The sequence below is a fragment of the Xiphophorus maculatus genome, chromosome 13, assembly GCF_002775205.1.
Source record: "Xiphophorus maculatus strain JP 163 A chromosome 13, X_maculatus-5.0-male, whole genome shotgun sequence".
NCBI lineage: Eukaryota > Metazoa > Chordata > Actinopteri > Cyprinodontiformes > Poeciliidae > Xiphophorus > Xiphophorus maculatus.
The window spans coordinates 12,223,407-12,240,827 of NC_036455.1; the positions used below are offsets into that span (position 1 = coordinate 12,223,407).

Consider the following 17,421-nt stretch of genomic DNA (forward strand, 5'->3'; position numbering starts at 1 on the left):
CACAGCTTTCCTTTCTTCTAGAAATGGTTATTGTAACATTGTTTTGCTTAAAAAGGAGCTTAATTGCTTTTGAATCTGTACTTTTATTAGTACAGGGAGACTGCACTAATACAGTATTAATATTTTCCATTTAAATCTTTACTAATACAGTCTCTGTTACAACTTTATTAGAGAAAATTATGCAAATATTGACACGTCTAGAAATTAAATTAGGACGTGTCATCATCATCACTGTAATGCAAATCATAGTCCAGTTTTTAATATTCAACAGTTAGATATTAATATCTTGGTAGCTAATTGGATCAGAACAGTTTAACATATATAAATTTGTTATGTTACACTAACCACAAAAGTATCTACTATCTCCATTTAAATCTGATTCATGTGTTACATCTGATTTACTATTATTTATATGTCTGCAGCTGGCATATTAATCACTGATTCTTTCACATAAGTAAACTTAGAAACCAGACAAAATGCAGATAAACTCCACTGGTCAGAATTATTGTTTGAATAAAAAGTTTATTATTATTTACAGAACCCAAAACAATGGCAACACTTTTCTAGACAAAAATGTCAAAACTACTTCATTTAACAGTATTTGAAACATCCATTCAAGTCCAGTTTATTTGTACATTTCAGCAACAAGGCAGTTCAAAATGCTTTGCTTTATAAATACACAAAAATACAAAGTCATAAAAGACTCAGTCAACAATTAAAACACTGCATTTTGTCAAGTGGCATCATTACCCATCAGAATGTAACACACAGTTGGATAAAGCATTCATTATCCAACAAGCTTATCTGCTTATCCCTTGTGAGGTCAGGAAGGTGCTGGTACCACCAACAGGTGAGAGGCGGAGCCACCATGGACTGGTCACCAGTCCATCACAGGCATTTGAACCAGTTAGTGTTAATGTTCCTCAATTTTAAAACTGGATTCCTTAGATATCTGTTGAACATCAATAACATTTCAGCAACACATTTCTTGTGTCAGTTTAGACTCTATTGATGAATCTGCAGAGAGAATAAAACAAAGATTTAGTTACAAAGAAATGTTGGAATTAAACACATTTAACTAAACAGAGTAAATTTACAGAAAGCTGAGATAAAATCAAAACTTGTCTGTTTAAGACTAAATTCCAAGTGACCCAAAGATAAATCCAAACACAGAAATGGCTCAAAATTTAAACGATTTTTGTCTCCTTTTCATTTTCTTTTTGTTTTGATTTTTCAGCTGTAAGAAACTTGCTTTCAGTTTTTGTTTTCCTTTCTGGGTGTTTTTCTTTTAAACATTTTTAAACAGGAAGCAGTTTTTTCAATATAATCAATTAAAACAAACCATCAAATCAAAAATAGACATCAATAACTTTCACCTAGGACAACCTTCCCTATTTGACAGCATCAACAAAATCACAAAGTCTACAAAAACACTCTCAAACCTAAACAAACTAAAATCTTCTACCAATAATGCACCTCAAATTCTGATCACTAAATGGGAAAAGATCATACTATCCACACAGATAATCAATTTTGGAATAATGTCTGCCATAACATTTTCAACATATCCAACAACTCCAAGATATCATTGATACAATATAAAATAATCCATAGAAAACAAATCACACAGCCCAGGATGCACATAAAGAGCCTTACAGACTCAGACATTTACACACACAGTTCACTAAATACAGCTGATGACCAGCTCCAACCATTCTGGCTCTGTCCACCAAAACTAAACTTCTGGAAAGAAACAATCACCAAACTGTCTCAAATCTCTGGCCACAACATCCCACAATCCCCTCTGTCTGTTTACTTGGTAATCTGGATGAACTGAACATGAACTCCATCAGACCCAAACTCCACTGCTTGTGACCCTGACTATCGCCAAGAAAACAATACAGATTAACTGAAACATAGGAAAAAATCAGTAGCTCACAATGTCTAGATCTACTTACATAACAGATATCAATGGAGCAACAGTTGGCAATACATATAAACTAATTCAAATAGTTTAATAAAATATATTTTGTGTTTTAAGATGACATTTCATTGCCGGTGAGTTAATGCCGAGGCAGAGGACCAAGGGAGAAGAGGGAAATCAGAGAGCCAAATAATAAGACTCAGTGTTTTTTCCTTATCCTTTATTCTTTATTTATTTATTCTTTGTTCTTGCACGTACTTTTACTTAATTATTTTCTATTTGTTTGCTTTCTTTTTTCCCTCCTTTCTCCACTTTTTCCCAAAATACCTGTGATGCTAGATTAATCAATTAGAGAACAGAAAAATAATTCAAATTAGAAAATAACTGCCAACATTTTGAAGAAAAAAAATACATATCCTAATTCACATATAAATCAATTTCATTTTTGTTGTGACACCAATTGATCTTATTCTGTGTTTTGTTTTGCTTTGAATGTATCCATTTTAATTTATACTTCCTTGTTTGCTTGTTTTTTTGCTTTGTTTTTGTTTGTTTGGTTATTTGATTTCTATTGCTGTTATTCATTCTATTATCTGGTAAAAAATTTTATAGATCAATTTCCCTTTTTATTTTTGGCCACTCTATAATGTTTGTTATATATACACCTGATGGTGAATAAAAAAAATAATAACAGCTGCTGCTGTTGTACAGCAACATGTACAGCTACACTTTTAATAATGCTTTACATTAAAATGCATGTTTTAATCTTCCAGTTCAATACAAATAACATTTCATCATGAACTTACAAGAATTCAATACATTTTTGGTTAAAAAATAATAATAATAATAATAATTTCTTGCACACTGATATTATTGCCACAAAAGCACAAAACTGGTTCATACTGAATCAAATGAGCTCAAATTTTCTGGTATTTTTAAATTATTTGCAGCTTTTTCATGGACTTAAACCTAATTTTCAACCACTTAAAGCAGGAAGTCTTGCTTGGTCTATGCACAGATAAAATGGCTCTAAACTACAGATACACATGGACGCATCATTGACTCATGTCTAAATTAAGTCCATATTTAGATTTACCATTTAAATCAGGTCTATTTGTATCTAAAAACCAACAATCAAAATATCCATTTCTCACCGTTCATCTTATTGTAAATAATCAATCCAATCACAGCAGTGAGACCGAGGACAGCCAGAGCCACAACAGGGATGATCACAGTCGGGATATTTGCTGTTGAGAAAACAAACAGTTCACTTAATTAGAATGCAAATGGATTTTCAAGTTTTATAAATGACCAATGGGTTATATAAAACCTTTACAAAACCTAAAACCAATAAGGTAAACAGTTTCAGATGAAGCTGGTGTTGATTTTACACTTGTAAAAACAAAAAGAAGCACAAACACTTAGAGCAGATTGTATTAGCAGCAAATCACTTGTTTTAACTTTTATTTTATGGTACATACTTAGATAATAATCCCGAGATAAAAGATTGTGTCTCTGACCTAAAACTGAATGTAAATCTAAAAACACAATCAATCAGTCAGAACATTGTATTAATCAGATATTTAACAGCAAACAAACGTGGCATTTTATATAATTACTTACTGATAGAATTAAAATAATAACCTATATAAATACTAATTATTATATTTAAGGAGGCATCACTGAAGAGAGCGGTCAACATGAATGTTTTGAGTAAGGGAGCGGTTGCAGCCGGATTCAGCAGATAATCACTCAGCAAGAAGTTCCTGAGCCCTTAACACAAAAGATTGTGTGAAGCTGTATAACTTGTTTTTGTTTAATTGTACATGGACATGTGTTCCAGAAGATATGCTGTGGAACTCTGAATCATGTTGCAGCTGCGTGACCTATTTTCCTTAGAGATGCAAAGTGCATTGTGGGTAGGGCATTCCCTGTTTCAATAAAAAGAGAGGGCACGGCAAGATGTATTTTCAGAGCGGGAAGAGATTGTAACTGGAGTACGTCTCTGTCCGTTCTCCTCGCGAGTAAAATGAATCTAACTCTCGTCTTTTCCAGTGTCTATTTGATGTTCCAGGTGCATAAACCTGACACTTACATTTATTTCTCAAGATTCTTGTTTTCTCCAGTCTATTGGTCATGTCTTCCTTGACTCCAGAGAGCTTAAACACACATTCATACTTGTTCCAGTCTTCATTTGCAACAGATGACAAATCAATGTCAACATTCATCTGGAAGGTTCCATCATTGTTGGGGAGAATCTCTCCTTTTTCCACACCATCATGAATCTCCTCTCCATCTTTCCTCCAGAACATTTTTGCTCTGTTGGGGTAGAAACCTGTAGCAAAGCAACTGACTGGAGAGGATGGATTCTTCTGGAGGAGAGAAACTGAGGGAAGATCTGCAGAGAACATGGAGCAAACAATTTTAGTTATTTTATAAATATACACATAATTTTTACTAACTAATTTATATTAACAATATAGATTTCAGTTTACAGAGAAAACTTGACAAGTTTATTTATGAACAATGCATTAAAAACAGGTTGAAAGGGCCTATAGCGCCATGGAAACTGATGACGTTTATCTGAAACAAGGGGAACACATAAATGTAACTATGTGCATTAAACTATTTTATGTTTTGTATTACCTTTTCTCATCAGTGATCTCCTCCCATAATTCACATATTTCTTCAGCCACTCAACACATGTCTGAGTTAAGTAAATCTTCTCAAGTTCTTTAATAATTCTACTATTATTAAATCTGTTTGCGGTGATGACAGCTTGTGGTTTTGGAGCGATCCATTGTTGTGTCTGTGGATCCAGCATAATTAAATCTTCTCCATCAGAACCAAACTGATCATAACCTTTGACCTCTCCGGTTTCATCATCCCACTCACAGCCATACATCTGCTGAAAGACGTGAACTCCTGAGACAAAGAGACATCAGTGAGTTTAAAATACTTTCCCATAATTTGTCCCAACTGCATCTCAGTGTAAGACTCTTCTATCAAAATAAACTCCTAAACCTTTGGACAAATTAACTAAATAAATAAAAGCTTTTCACAAAATACTAACTTTGCATTTATACCCTCCTCCCAAGAACAGTAAGTTTAGTTTACAATTTGTTCATAACTTTTAATGGGACCATAGAAACAAATAATCAAATATTCACTGCTATAAGTTCCAATGTTTAACTAAGGCATGAATAGGAACAGAAACGGTTTTCTGTGATAACATTTCAGATTACAGGGGAATACACACAAAAACACTATTTATTGGACTTATGTTTTAAATTAAACAGAGGTAAATACCTTCAGATAACTAACGATCAAGTGTAAAATAATCATTAAAATAAAATGTGCAAAAAACAATGTGGAAAACTTTACAAAAACCACTTTGTGTACAAGGTGAAATATAAACAAACCTCCAGTCTGGTTGAAACGTTGTTTTGCAATTTTGAGGCTGAATTTGAAGGTTCGCTGTTTAGCCAGACATGTTTCTGTTTCCTCCTTCCAGTAATTTGGATGTTCTGAATTCACTTTATTCATCCAATCCTGTTTAGGAATATTTTTGTTGATGTTGTTGTCACAGTAACTTATCTGAACATCATCCACCAACCCAACAGAGACGTATGATGGATTTTCTATTCCTGAAGACGCCGTGTAGAAATACTTCAGAGAGTGGGTCACTGTAAGAAAAAACACTTTTCTGAATATCTTAGTGTAGCAGGATGAAGCCTGCCCCAAGATTGAGAACACCTGGCACCTAATTAGCTCAGTGGGTGTGAGCATAAAGGCAGACTCTCTCACCTGCTTTCTTCATGAGCCGGCTGACGGCGGAAGGGTTCTGGTGGCTGCTACGGGAAGGGGAGGAAGCCTAGCAAGCAAGTTTTTCCTTTTGGCAGAATTTGAAATAATGTTGCGCTTTAACGTTTGTTAGCTGGGACTTAACTCGGAACATGACGACGTTGGATTTGGAAAGAAGTGACTGTAATAGTATGGAGTGTAGTGATGAGGAAGGAAGGAGTGGTCGGAATGAAGATAAAGAGTGGGAATTGGTGGGAAAGGGTGGAAAGAAGCAGCAAGCTGCTGAAAGAATGAGAAAAAAAGGAAATGAGGAAAGCACTGAAGACACTGATAATGAAGGAATTGAGGAAGGAAAAGAAGCACTAAAAAGACAAAATCTGAACATTATAATAAGATTTGATGAAGGAGAAGGAGTCAAGAAGATTGATCCACTTAAACTAACAAAAGCACTTAAGACACATGTTGGGGAAATTAAACATGCTAAAGTACTGAGAGACGGAAATCTTTTGATTGGCTGTAATTCTGAAGGTCAGGTTGAAAAGGTGAAAAAGCTTGGATGGGTGTGTAAAGTCAAAATTAGAGCAGTTGTTAAAGTGGGTGAAAAAAGAAATAATGAAAGCAAAGGAATCATAACAGGAGTGCCGTTGAGTGTTGATATGAAGGAATTAGTTGAAAATCTGAAAGAAAGAAACAAGGAAGTAAAAGGAGCACGAAGAATGACAAGGGGTCCAGAGAAGATTGAAACAGAAACTGTGTTGCTGGAGTTTGAAACAAAAGAAATGCCAAGGGAGGTTTTCTTTGGCTTGATAAGATTTAGTGTCAGGGAAAATGTGCCCAAACCAGTGAGGTGCTTCAACTGTCAGGAATTTGGCCATATTGCAAAAATGTGTAAAGGAAAAAGGAGATGTGCCCGTTGTTCTGGAGACCATGAATATGGTAAATGTGGGATTGGAGTTAAACCAAAGTGCTGTAGTTGTGGAGGAGAGCATAGTGTTGCTTTTTGGGGATGCGAGGTAATGAAACGACAATCAATGATACAGAAAACAAAAGTTACGCAGAAAGTAACATATGCAGAAGCGTGTAAAGTAGTTGAGAAAGAGAAACAAACTGGGAAATCTCTAACAGGAGAAAAGCAAGTAATTTCAAAAATTATGGAAATGGTTGAAAAGAAAGTTGAAGAGGAAAAAAAGAAAATGGTGACTTTTATTGCAGGAGTTATAAATGCAACGTCGGATGTGAAATCAAAAACGGAAAGGATTCAGATTATTGTAAAGGCAGCGTGCCATAGTTTAGACTTAAAGAATAGTCGGTGGGAGGACATAAGGGGAGAACCGTGTAGTCAGGCAAGTCAAGAAGGATAGTCTCAATATTACAATGGAATGCGAGGAGTCTTCTGTCAAATGGGCAAGATTTTAAACAGTTTATTTACGAATTAGAAGAAAAACCTGATGTAATTTGTATACAGGAAACTTGGCTGAGGCCTTTTTTGGATTTCAAATTGGATGGATATATTGCAGTTAGATATGATAGAGAAGAAGGAAATGGGAGAGGGTGTCTTTCTCTGATTAAAGAAGGTATTCCGTATAAAGTTATTGGAAGAAAAGGAGATTTGGAGTATGTTGCAACTGAAATATGGGTGGAAGAGAAGGTACTGTTGGTTCTAAATTTTTACAATCCTTGTAAAAAGCTTGAGGTAAGTAAACTTGAAGAGATGGATATGAAAGGAAATGTTATTTGGTGTGGAGATTTTAATGCACATCATTCATTATGGGGTAGTGAAAAAGTAGATTATAATGGGAACATTTTAGAAGAATTTCTAGATAGTAATAATTTGGTTTGCTTGAATAATGGAAAGAAGACAAGAATTGATATAAATTCAGGTAAGGAATCTGTACTAGATCTGACATTTGTTTCTAGCTGTTTAGCTCCACTATGTGATTGGCAAGTTAAAAATAAGTCATTTGGTAGTGATCACTACATTATAATCAGCAAAATAAGGATGGGCCAGGTGCATAGGCCTGAAATGATAGGAGGAAAGTGGATATTTGAGAAAGCAAATTGGGAGGAATTTTATAACCTATGTGATAGGAAAATTTTAAATGTTCAAAATGATCAGAGTATTGAAAGTATGAACCGAGTGATTAGTCAGGGTATTTTAGTTGCTGCAGAGGAGGCTATTCCAAAAACATCAGGGAAAAATAGGAGAAAGTTAGTTCCATGGTGGAATGAAGAGTGTAGGAAAGCAGTTAGAGAAAGAAATAAAGCATTTAAATTGGTTAAAAGGTCTCATAATTTTCAACATTTAATTGAATATAAAAAGTCACAAGCCAAAGTCAGGAGAACAATAAGGAGCACAAAAAGAGAATACTGGAGAGGTTTCTGTGACACAATTGGCAGTAGTACAAAACTAGGGGATGTTTGGGGGATGATCAAAAAAATGGGAGGAGATAGAAGTGAATGGAGTTAACCTATACTAAATAAAAATGATATAGTAACTGTAACTGACAAGGAAAAGGCTGATATGTTAGTGAGAACATTTGTGGAGATACATAGTGGTAGAAATTTATTGGGTAATGAAATGGAGGGAAGGGAGAGAACTAAAAAGGAATATGATGGAATCTTAAGAAGAAAGGAGAATAATAATGATCTGATGAATTATCCTTTCTCTATTGGAGAGCTAAAAAGAGCTTTGGATAGAACGAGGAATAGTGCTCCAGGTAAAGATGAGGTGTGTTATATTATGCTAAGACATGTAAGTGAGGAAGTTTTAAATAAATTATTAATTTTATTCAATAAGATTTGGAAGGAGGGGAGACTTCCTTGTAAGTGGAAAGAAGCTATTATTATTCCGTTGAAGAAACCTGGGAAAGATCAGAGTAACCCTGTAAATTACAGACCAATAGCTTTAACATCTAATCTGTGTAAACTGATGGAAAGGATGGTGAATGAGAGATTGACACAATATTTGGAGTCAAAACATTTAATTGCTCCTTATCAGAGTGGTTTTCGTAGAGGGAGAGGAACAATGGATCCTATTTTATGTTTAGAGGATGATATTAGAAAAGCTCAGATTAATAAGGAAACTGTTGTTGCTGTGTTTTTTGATGTGGAGAAAGCATATGATATGTTATGGAGGGAAGGGTTAATGATTAAATTACATCAGATAAGTATAGGAGGTAATATGTTTAATTGGTTATGGGATTTTTTACGGGACAGAAATATTCAAGTTAAAATAGGATGTCAGTTTTCGAAATTATGTAAAATAGAAAATGGAACCCCTCAAGGAAGTGTGGTAAGTCCAACATTATTTTCAGTTATGATCAACGACATTTTTAAAGAATTATCCATCGGTTTTGGTAAGTCACTTTTTGCTGATGATGGAGCATTATGGAAAAGGGGAAGAAATGTGGACCATCTTATTGTTAAAATACAGGAAGGTATAGATAAAGTGGGGAGTAAAGTGGGGCTTTAAATTTTCAATTGAAAAGACAAAAGTAATGTTTTTCACAAATAAAAAAATAGGGGTTGATAAAAGGTTGTGTTTATATGGGAAAGAGTTAGAAAGGGTTGATTGGTTTCATTTTTTGGGAGTAGTTTTGGATAAGAAACTAACTTGGGGAAATCATATAGAACATATTATGGAGAAGAATAAAAAGGTTCTAAACATTATGAGGTGTTTAGCTGGGTTGACATGGGGTGCAAATTTCGATTCCCTTAAAAATATATATGCGTCTCTAATTAGATCAAGAATAGATTATGGGAGTGTGGTGTATGGATCAGCAGCTAAAACTAGGTTAAAAAAGTTAGATGTTATTCAAGCCAGAGCACTGAGAATATGTTTAGGGGCAGTTAAATCAACACCAATATGTGCATTACAAGTAGAGTCAGGAGAAATGCCATTATGCATTAGAAGACAGCAGCTAATGGTCAATTATTGGATAAGTTTAAAAGGACATAATGCAGATCACCCGGTTAAGAAATTATTAGGAGAGTGTTGGGAAAGAGGAAAGAAACAAATTGATAGCTTTGGGTGGGTTGGGGATGATAGAGCGAAAATTTTTAATGTATATTATAAGGAATTTAGTCCAACTGTATTGTGGCCTTTGAGACCGACATGGACTTGGAAATATATTAATGTAGACAGAACACTAACAAATATTAGGAAAAGGAACACATTAGATACTTGCCAAGGATTTTATAATCAAATGCAGAATAAATATAATGAATATTTGCAAATTTATACAGATGGGTCGAAAGACCCTAAAAGTGAAGCAACCAGTATAGCCATAGTGATTCCTGAATTAAAGATTAGTATTTCAAAAAGAACATCTGATTATTTGAGTGTATTCGCAGTAGAACTAGGTGCTATTTTAGTAGCTTTAGAATGGGTGGAGGAAACTAATGGGAATAAAATAATAGTTTGTAGTGACTCTCTATCTGCGTTGACGAGTATCGGAAAGGGACGTACAAAAAATCATCAAAATATTTTATATGAGATTATGGCGGTTCATCATAGGATATGTGAACAAAATAAAAATGTTGTATTATTCTGGACACCTGCTCATGTAGGTATTATGGGGAATGAAAGAGCAGACAGGCTGGCTAAGGAGACAATTAAGAAAGATGATATTGATATGCAAATAAAGTTATCTAAATCTGAAGGCAAAAGTATAATTTGGAAAGAAAGCAAGAAGATATGGGAAGCTAGGTGGGTAAATGAAATAAATGGAAGACATTTATTTAGAATACAAAATACAGTCGATGTAGAAAGGATCAGAGGATTAAACAGGAGGGAAGAGATAATTATAAATAGAATACGAACTGGGCATAGTTTCCTAAACGGAACTCTTTTTAAGATGGGGAAACATCTTACTGGTTTATGTAGATGGTGTGATGAAGTAGAAACAGTGGAACATGTTTTGATTAAATGTAGGAAATACGCAAGTCAAAGAAGATTATTAAAAACAGAACTAGGTGTTAGTAGGGAATTGAAATTTGAGAAGGTGATCGGTCAGCTGAATAGTGTTGAGGGGAAAAAGAAGATGTTTCGTTTTTTAAAAAACACTGGGATTTTTAAGAGACTTTGAGGAGTAGGTGGTAGGAGGCAATAGAGGGCAGTAGTGCAACGTAAATGGATGCAAGCTGCCGTTAAAATCTAAAGAAGAAGAAGATGCTTTCTTCATGCCTGCATTTGGTCACACTTCAGTGGGAAGGTCACTTGGTTAACTTGCAGTGGTCAAAACTCTAAAATCAGTAAGTAATGTTTCTCCTTCTGTACTAGACTGCAAATTTAGTTGGTTAATTCAAATTGTTTAAATTTAGAAGCTGCCTGAAGTCTCCTGTTGATACTGGGATGTGGTTGTAATTTACCCTCCCCAGTGCATCTCTTGGCAACGTAAAACGGGTATGTAATTCTTTTATTGCACTGCACCCATGCAGTTCAATAGCACAAAATGACAATTATTTATATATAGAACGTACAGTACATGCAAGCGGATCCTCCTATATTTGGGCCGGAAGGGCTCTCTAGTTGAGGTGGAGTCATCCAGCTCTGGTAGGTGACAATGGCTTCCTCTGCCTTCTGCCATTTTTCTACAAATCACCTATTAATCTATGCCTTTATTTCAGACAAAGCGGCTGCAGCTTGCTGGAAGCCCTGCTGCTTTGTTTTTTGCTTTGTTTTTGCTTTGTATCCAATTCTGTGTGGCCTCCGGCTCTGCTGCGTTTAACGGCTGTGATTTTTTATATTACTTAATTAAAACATTGATTTTAATGATTGATACCTTGGAGGTTAGGGGTAACCTCATTTTAGCACCCCATGTCTAAATTGTAGTCTCTTTCTTTTTGTATTTGCTTTGTTTTACCCCACCCTTTTGTCTCCAGGCTGAGAGCTGAAGGCTGTGGGGGGGGTGTCCAGAGGAACTGGACCTGTGTGACCGGTGTTGGGATTTCTTCACGATCGAGTGTCTGTTCACAAGTGCTTGGGGTGATTTATTTTGATTTATTAATTTGTTTTAGGAACCAGTTCCCACATTTGGACTGCCCTCCCCCTGCTGGTAGGCCCCAGTACTGTGCACTTCCCTTCCTATTGAGGTTCTTTGAATTTTACTGGGGGTTTTTTTAAACATGGAACAATAAAAAATGAATTTTGTGGTGGAATGAAGTCTCGTTCTCATTGGTTACGAACCTTGCGTACCTTACTATTTCCTTGGGCGCAATTCCCAAGGTGGCGCTGTGACACCCTCTGGTTACCCTGCCTTGAAGGGCAGAGTAGCAGCTTCATACCCTTGTGTTGAAACATTAGCATCAGAACGCTGTTATATAACCCAAGATAACATTATACTTGACATAAACCCAAGAATCAGGTTCTGTTCTGATTGTTGAAAAAATATCAAACAAATAAATTGCTTTTTTAGAGTTTTGATTCATCTGTCCAAAAATGTATATTAAATAGACTGACCTAGCAGGCACATTAGGTTACTTGTATCTAACCTTTCAAAATGTTGAATAATCAGTAGTTATTAAAAAGGATCAGTATACATTACTTTTCTCAGCATATATTAATAATTGTTCAGACTCCCAATAACAGTCAGAACAGTCATACCAGCAGCGCAAAGCATCACATAATAATTATTATTCTAATTATTATTATTATTATTAATGTTATTCTAAAACTTCTATTGTATCAACAAGTGAAACTGTTCTATGTACATGTGGAAGTCAGAAAACATTTCACACTATAAAACAACCTGTTGAAGAATCTCTGTTGATCAGCACAGAATACCTCAGATCTGATCAGGCTGTACTGGGACCAAAAAACACACCTGGCACTTTTGGCCACGGCAGCCCACCATAATTATTTATTAAAATGACATACCAGTGATTATATACGGACATTGTGTTGTTTCAAATGTTAAAATAAAGAACAACCAACGAGGAGGAGAATAACCATGTTAGAAGATTCTTTCACTGCTTTTTTTTTTCTCGGGAGAGAGCCACTGTTACAGTTTCATCTTAAAGTGAAAAGATCAGTGAAACTCTGCAAGAGATATTATGGAATATGCTGTTTATGCAAAAACTTAAATAATCATAGTGAGACAATATATCCATGTAAAATAAAGAGTTCTTCATCAAACTGGCACCTTAACTTATGAAAAACAAAGAATTTCACTAATGTTGTTTTTCTGATAAATATATTTCAGCAAAGCAATGTTTCATTAAAATTATATGATAAAACATGACATGTAATATATAACCAACACCTGCAAACTGTAACTTTATGATAAAAATTATACTAAGTTGGTCACCATATTTACTTAGCATAGCATTAAACAAAGGCTATAAAAGCAGGCCTCTACAGTTTATGCCCCAAACTGTAGTTTTGCACACCAATCCATTATAATGCCATAATGTATTATCATGTTTTAAGTCTGACTGAATAAAACAAGTCTAGTAATCATTTAGTAATTGTTTAGTATTTTTAATATTTTGGCTACAGCTTCTCCTGATAGTATTTAGTGAAGATGTGTCTCTAAAAGTTTTTTTTTTAAATAATTTTTCAATTGTACAAATTATAACTGTTTTCTAACTGTTCTATTTTTCATTTTCTGCATGAAGGTTTCCTCTTCATGAACATTTTCAGTTCCTCCTTACTGGGGCAACAGTTCCTCAAGCTGTCCCTGGATCACAAGGATCTCATTATCTTTCTCTTTCTCCTTCCCTGAATCAGCTCCAGTGATTGAAGTTTACACAGGGGAAATGTTTATGTTTCGTTAAATTATTAATTAACCATTTACAGTTCAATATTTTCTTAATTTGACAGTGATTTTTAAAACATAAAGTGTAAAACGACAATGTTAAATAACACGAGCTGGTGGAAAATTTGGGCATATCTAACATTAGTGCTGGTGCACCTATGAAAAAAGTTAGACGCACTATTAAAACAAGTAGTGAAGTTACTCACAGTGGGCAGAGAATCCAGACATTTTACTCAAGTAAAGGTTTTGATACTTCATAATAAAATGACTTAAGGAAAAGTAAAAAGCAAAGAGTAGTGAAAATATTCCTAAAAGTATTTTTCTTCTTCAAAACTTTAAATGTAGCTGAATGTAACTGGTTCCTACCCAACTATGATGGGTAGTGGGTACAACTATGAAACTATGACTTTCTAACTCACCTGCCATAGACCCTCGTATTCCCACAAGAATCAGAATCATTAGAGGCGTCGTTTCAGCCATGTCGCCTTGCATGTTCAATTTTGATATACTTTAGTCTTCTTCCTCCAAAGAATACTGGAGAACTGTGTCTGGACTTCTGCTTTCGCCTGAGTCAATAGTTTCAGTAACCCAAAGTAGTTACTTAAACCACTTTGGGTTACTTTGCAAATGGGATGCATCCATTTGCAAAGAATCCTCTAAAATCTGTCTAATCAAAAGGGAGACGTTCTGAATTTATTTGACTGGCGGAAATGAGTTCAACAAGTAGAAGGTTTAACATTTTTCACAGTTAACATGCTAAACTGTGTTATAAAACCCGAAATAACAATGTGGTTATCTGGCACAAGTTCTAAGATAACAATAACTAAAACTCATCTAAGGTTTAAGACACAACTTCTCCCTTTGATTACTCCCAGGTGTTTCTCATGCCCTGATTACCCTCCTGTGTATTTAGTCTCACCTGTGTGTCTGTGTCTTTGTCGGGTCCTTGTCTAATGTGCGATCAGTCCTTCATGTGTCCATTCGTAATTCAGTTGCTACCGGCGTTGAGCCCTGGCTTCCGCTCCGTCGTGCTGCCTGTGTTTTTTGGACTGTTTTGACTTTATTTATCATTAAACTTCCATCATTCATCTCATCTGGGTCTGCTGCGTTTCCCTCACCGCTTCCACCACCCACAGTTCATGACATTTCATGCAAACATAAAAGGCCTTGTGCCAGTGATTCCTTGTGCCAGTTCATTCTGGACACATATGAAGGATTGTGTCAGGAAGGGAATCCAACTTAAAACCTGAGCTAAATCAAATATACAAATCACAAACAGACTCCATGCCTGATTGGTCAAAGCCTGGGTTGATAATGGCCATCACTGATACTGTTATACAGCAGGTGTGTTCAAACTCAGTCCTCAAGCGTCAGTATCCTGCATGTTTTATTTCTCTCTAAACATGCAGGATAGTAGTAGCAGTTATTACTGCTACAGCAAATGTTCTGCAGATTCCTGCTAAGGAGCCATCATGTAATCCAGATGAGTTGAACCAGAGAGGAAACTAAATCTGACCTACAGACTATCAGTGGACTACTGTTGGTTGACGAAGGAGAATAACTTGGTAACAATCTATTCATTTGATTCAGGTTTTCTGGATCAGGGATGCATCTAAAAGTTGAAAGATGCTAAATCAGCTCTTGACTTCTGGCATAGAAAATGAAAGGAAGGATAGATAAGGAATCTACATATTTCTGTCTGGTCTTGATAAACAGCCACAGTGAACCGCCACTGGTTACCCCTTTCAAAGTAAACTGAAAACCAGACTAACTTAGTAACCAGATAATATTGTATATTTGTGTTTCTTTGTGAGCAGAATGTCTAAGAGGTTTATTTTCTATTGAGGACCAAGAAGGGACTAAATAAATAAATAAATAGATAATTAAATATAACATGAAATAAATAAATGTTTCATTAATTTTATCCGTCAAACCTGCCCATCAAAGTCAAGGAGTTTTCCTCTGAAAATCGACTGTTTTTGTGAGGAAGCATTTTTAGAAACTTCTCTGTGATCTCATTAAAGACACTTTACAATTAGCTGACAAACATTAGGAGATTATCCACCATGTAGTTTGGATGCCAAAGTCAAAGATCAATCAATCCGTCAATCAATCAAATTTTATTTGTATAGCACATTTCAGCAGCCAGGCATTTCAAAGTGCTTTGCATCATTACAAACACAGAATCACAATGCAACATAGAATCTGTTATGGTCTGGCTCTAGTACCATAACAAATGAAAGGGAAGCAACGCGTGGGATAACTTAAAATAGGATTTATTTAACAAAAGTCATAACTGGTTGGAGAGGAAAGGGAGAAAAGAGGAGAGGTTGACAGACCAAGAGAAAAAGGGCTGTCCTGGTGAGAAAAAGGTGGTGCATTTTAAGCTGATCTGATGTCATTCATGGAGACACTGGCCAGCTGCCTCCACTTCCAATCAGCACCAATCAGAAGATCTGGAGCAGGGATGCTAAACCCCAAAGGAATAGCCTTGGGCCGTAACACCCCCCCTCTTCAAAACAGGGTCCCCACCGGAACCCTGGGCAACCTATGTATCAACATCTGAAGAGAAAGAAAAAAACAAGTTTAAATACACTCACATCATTTCAGACAAGCTGAGACGGAACAAAAAACAAAACTTAAATCCTTTTAAAACCCATCCCCAAGTCAACAACTGGTACCATGAAGTGACTCAGACAGGTAAGAGGAAAAAATAAATAAATTACTGACTTTGTGCTCTTGACAAAGCATCTGCGATGACATTATCCTTTCCCTTGATATGACGAATATCTAAAGAAAATGACTGCAGAAACAACGACCATCTCACAAGTCTCTGATTTGGGCACCGAAAAGAATTCAAAAAGGTCAGAGGATTATGATCTGTGAAGACAGTTAAAGGACCTGAACCCACATAAACCTCAAAATGTTGTAATGACCAAATAAGAGCAAGGGTCTCTTTTTCTATGACTGAATAATTCAGTTGATGTCTATTAAACTTCCTAGAAAAAAAACTCACAGGTCTCTCAATTGAAAAGACATCCATTTGCAAAAGGACTCCCCCTGCACCAACATGACTGGCATCAACCTGTAGTTTAAAAGACTTATTCATATCCGGAGCCAACAAGACAGGAGAATCACATAGCATCCTCTTCACATCTTCAAAAGCCTGCTGACAGACAGAGGACCAGATGTATTTCACATTACTTTTCAAAAGATCTGTCAGAGGTGCAACCACAGTTGAAAAGTTTCTGCAGAAGGCTCTATAATACCCAACTAAACCCAAAAATTTCATGAGTTCCTTTTTAGTAGTTGGTGGGGGATACTTTTCAATCGCTTCCACCTTTGCTTTAACTGGACATACTTTACCTTGACCCACTTGATGACCAAGATAAATGACAGTTGCTCGAGCAAACTCACATTTGGCTAGATTCACTGTAAGACGTGCATCCACCAAACGGTCAAACAAAGTTGTGAGTTGTTCCAGGTGAGAAGACCAACTATTAGAATAGACAACAATGTCATCCAAATACACAGAACAACCTTCTAAACACCCAACAACTTTATTCATCAAGCGCTGAAAAGTCGCCGGCGCATTCTTCAAACCAAAAGGCATAACATTGTAGGAGTACAAACCAGTAGGTGTAATAAAGGCAGCGATTTCCTGTGCCCTTTTAGTTAAAGGGACCTGCCAATAACCTTTTAACAGGTCTATCTTACTAATGAACTTAGCATTACCAATCTGGTCAATACAGTCATCCATACGAGGTAGTGGGTATGAATCAGTTTTGGTTATGCTATTGACTTTTCTGAAATCGGAACAAAACCTATAGGTTTTGTCTGATTTTGGAACTAGCAAGCAAGGTGAAGACCAGCTTGAACATGATGCTTGAGCGATCCCATTTTTTAACATGTAGTCAATCTCAGCATCCAGATATT

The 17,421-nt window shown here is 35.7% G+C and overlaps 1 protein-coding gene across 2 annotated transcripts; it reads right to left on the reverse strand.

Moving 5' to 3' along the window:
* Nucleotides 1-502: 502 nt before the first annotated feature.
* LOC102229128 (H-2 class I histocompatibility antigen, Q9 alpha chain-like) lies at nucleotides 503-14,000 on the reverse strand. Of its 2 annotated transcripts, XM_023344391.1 has the most exons (6): nucleotides 13,905-14,000; nucleotides 5,347-5,610; nucleotides 4,571-4,849; nucleotides 4,020-4,322; nucleotides 3,079-3,171; nucleotides 503-1,017 (listed from the first exon to the last, which is right to left on the reverse strand). In XM_023344391.1, exons 1-6 carry the CDS (start codon nucleotides 13,975-13,977, stop codon nucleotides 974-976), a joined length of 1,056 nt encoding a protein of 351 aa, XP_023200159.1. In that variant the 5' UTR covers nucleotides 13,978-14,000; the 3' UTR covers nucleotides 503-973. The 2 variants fall into 2 exon arrangements, with proteins under 2 accessions (XP_023200159.1, XP_023200158.1); XM_023344390.1 differs by lacking the exon at nucleotides 13,905-14,000 and having other exon boundaries at nucleotides 5,347-7,096.
* Between the last annotated feature and the right edge of the window lie 3,421 nt (nucleotides 14,001-17,421).

What these genes read in the sequence shown, in the direction of transcription:
- LOC102229128 (XM_023344390.1), bottom strand. Translation starts at nt 5,713, where the DNA reads ATGCTCACACCCACTGAGCTAATTAGGTGCCAGGTGTTCTCAATCTTG. An exon ending in ACGTTTCAACCAGACTGGAG is followed by an intron (nt 4,850 to 5,346) that starts GTTTGTTTATAT and finishes TCTTTGTCTCAG; the next exon opens with GAGTTCACGTCTTTCAGCAG. An exon ending in GAGATCACTGATGAGAAAAG is followed by an intron (nt 4,323 to 4,570) that starts GTAATACAAAAC and finishes TGTTCTCTGCAG; the next exon opens with ATCTTCCCTCAGTTTCTCTC.